General features: G+C 55.3%; 1 protein-coding gene across 1 annotated transcript in view; it reads right to left on the bottom strand.

Moving 5' to 3' along the window:
- The window catches only part of LOC103086590 (autism susceptibility gene 2 protein), a 1,147,884-nt gene that overhangs the window by 464 nt on the left and 1,144,209 nt on the right, over nt 1–3,211 (bottom strand). The window contains 1 exon segment of the mRNA XM_082931398.1: nt 1–787. This exon segment is cut by the window's left edge and continues 464 nt beyond it. Coding sequence (XP_082787524.1) covers nt 1–787 — 787 coding nt within the window.

The following is a 3,211-nucleotide window of genomic DNA, read 5'->3' as shown; positions in this document are numbered from 1 at the left end:
CAGCAGGAAGTCCCTGCCCAGGGGGTCTCTCCGGTGAATGTCAAGTTCCCGGTAGGGGTCCCTCAGCGGGTCCCGGATGGGGTCCCAGTGGAAAGGAGGATACGGGAAGCGCTCTCCGCCCGGGAGGGGGCTGATGCCCATGAAAGGCGTCATCATGCGAGTCCTGTCCAGGCTGCTGATGCTGTTCATGGGGTGTATGCCCGTCACCCCCACGGTCATGGGCATGGAGGCCAAGGGCCCCGGGTGCACGCTGGCCGAGGAGCTGGGCGGCGGCGGCGGCGGCGGCGGCGGCGGCTCCGAGGACCGGTGGCTCTGCGGCGCCTCGGCGGGCAGGTCGTGGTCTTCTTTGCGCTCCTCCTTCACCTTGACCTCGGCGCTCTTCTTGGGGTTCTCGTAGGCCGGCTCGCCCTTGCGCGGCTCGGCCTCGCGGCTGGCGGCGCTGCCCGGCCTGGTGCTGTCGCCGGTGGGCACGCGCGCGTAGGGCGACGGCACCCGGGCTAGCTGCTTGGCTTCCTCGCCCGCGCCGCGGCCCTCGTGGCCATGGCCGTGGCCGTCCTTCTCGGGCAGCGGGCCCTCCTTCGCCTTGTGCTCGTCGGCGCCCAGGTCCTTGCGGGATTCCGAGTGTTCTCTCTCCCTGTCTTTGGATTTGTCTTTGTCTTTGTCACGAGCCTCGGTGCTCAAATGAGCCCTGATCTGTTCGGTGGAGCTGCGGCCGTGCCCCAGGGTGCTCCCCGGGAGGACGGGTGCTGGTGAAGGGTGGCTGGAGTGTCTCTTCTCGACGCTTTCCCTGAGGAGACACCAGGAAGCAAATGAGACGGGCTGCCGGCCGGCCAGGGGCTGCCAGTGAGATGGCGGGAAGAGGCCGCGCAGGGCTCTGGCCCCCACGGTCCCCCGGGCAGCCGCACGTGCCCTTCGTGGGCAGGGTGACCAGCCACCCTGACCTGACTGGCCTAGATTTTATAGAGGAAGCTCGAGGGGGTGACGGGGGTGGGAGCGCCCGAGTGGGGGAATGACGCTCAGTGTGTAAGAGGCACGGGCCTGAATGCAGGCCAGGGAGGGAGAGCTTTCAGAAACCCGAATGGACCAGCGTGGTCAGTGCGTCAGTGATGGGACCACACGGCCCGTCTGCCTAGAGTCTCAGGATCTTTTAGGGTCAGGAATCGAGTTTTAAGAGCCCCAAACCTTCCTTCCAGCGTTGCAGTTCAGAGCCGGTGGGAAGAGCAACGGGGAGATTATGGGAACATCTCTGCCCCGAGGTCGGGACGAAGGGCTGCTTTCAGAGGAAAGGGGGCAGATACAGGGCGGCCTCCAAGAGGCAGCACCGAGGGCGTTAAAAGGGAAACCACAGCTTCTGGACTCTGGGGGTGCAAGAAGCTCCTCTGCATTAGGGAGGGGAAGAAAGCCGTAATCTGTTGAGAAGATCTGACAGAGGAAAAGCCAGAAGGAAAAGTGGGTCCAGAGACACAAAACCTCGAGGGACAGGCTGGGAACAACTTCCATCTGTGAATGGAAATGTGGGAGAAGCTGAGAGGCCTGTCTTGGGTGGGGACTTAAGAGTGCGGGGCACAAAATGCAAAGCAACAGAGGACGATACGGTAAAATGTGAAGGGGCCGGACCAGGAATCCGGTGTGTTTTAGAGAGCACCCGAGACAGACCTGGCAAAGGTGAGGAGGGAAGCAGGAGGCCTGGGTGGCTCAGAAGGCAAGGGGGCCCCGGGGGAGAAATTAAGGACGTTTCCCCTCTACCAGTTTTGTTTCTAGCCAACGTGCAAAGGCTAAGAAGGAAGAGCATCTTTAAAAGGTAAGAACAGGGCTTCCCTGGTGGCGCGGTGGCTGAGAGTCCGCCTGCCGACACAGGGGACGCGGGTTCGTGCCCCGGTCCGGGAAGATCCCACATGCCGCGGAGCGGCCCGCTGAGCCTGCGCGTCCGGAGCCTGTGCTCCGCAACGGGAGAGGCCACAACAGTGAGAGGCCCGCGTACCGCAAAAAAAAAAAAAAAAAAAAAAAAAAAAAAAAAAAAAAAGGCAAGAATAAAGACGAGTGTATTTTATTAAGTTTCCTGACTTTCATCTAAAAGGCCATGTTTGGCTGCATCAAGAAAAGCGGGGCAAGGTTTGCTGCCATATCCTGCCTTCTCTTCACTGACGGACCGTCCAGAGAGCTCCTGGTCTAGGGGCTGCCGGGTCCAGACGCACCTCACTCTGGCAGTTTACGGCTCAGAGCTGCATGTCATAAACGGTCCTCCCATTGGCTAAGAGATATTTACCATGCTGTCCTCAAGGAAAAACTCGTCGTCGTCTTTTATAAGAAAGAAATCCATTGGCATGATGGCCTATGATGGTCTACTTAATCTGCTGCATTTAAAGCCTGCAAACTTGAATTCTTTTAAATCCCTAGGAAACACGTACATATGTATACACACATACACACACACACAATATACACAGTAAAGAAAACCTAAAGATTTGGATCGTATTTCAGATTTAAATAGCAAAAGGAAAGTGTTATTAGGTATTTTCTGTCAAGCGTATCTTGTGTATTCCTTGCTAGTTCATTCAAAATGAAAATACCCTAAAGAAAGGGGGAAAAATGGGGTATGCTTTGTCAAGAATGCTTGTAACATTCTTCAGAAAAAATTATAAGACGTTTTCCTCCTTAAGGCTAATTCTTTTTTAGGCATGGGTTACCACGTACGGAGATAAAAATGGTTAGTAAAATTAATCATCCACTGGCAAAACAAAACCCAAACCCAAACTGCTTGGTGAGGTTTCTCTAAATCTGGGTTAGCAAAATTTTATCAGTTATCTGTGAGCCCAGGATTTGAGATTGAACAAAATTTGAGAAAAATACAATGAGACAATGGAAACATGACTTTCTAAAAGAAAACAAAAAAGGGAGAGAGAGAGAGCAAAAAACCTATGGATGAGTCAATGGACTGCACGAACTTGAAAGCAAAGATGGTGTTGATTCATGCTGTGTGTGTCTTCTGGTCCAGGCTCCATCTTGCTACCTTTTTGAGAGAGATTTATGTTTGGAGAGACTAATGCTCACGGGGACCTTGAGTGTGGAGCTGCTCGTGAGTCAGGATTCACTTGCTCTGTACTGGATACAGAACTGCGATGCTGGCCTGTGGTCACGATGCACTGAAGGGCCGGGCGAGGCGGGCGGGGGGGGGGGGGGGGGACGCTGCCACACCTGCCGGAGGATGCTG

Source organism: Lipotes vexillifer, unplaced genomic scaffold (assembly GCF_000442215.2).
Source record: "Lipotes vexillifer unplaced genomic scaffold, Lipotes_vexillifer_v1.1 scaffold1331, whole genome shotgun sequence".
Classification (NCBI taxonomy): Eukaryota; Metazoa; Chordata; class Mammalia; order Artiodactyla; family Lipotidae; genus Lipotes; species Lipotes vexillifer.
The sequence above is the reverse complement of the archived record's forward strand: the minus strand, read 5'-3'. Positions and strand labels throughout refer to the sequence as shown.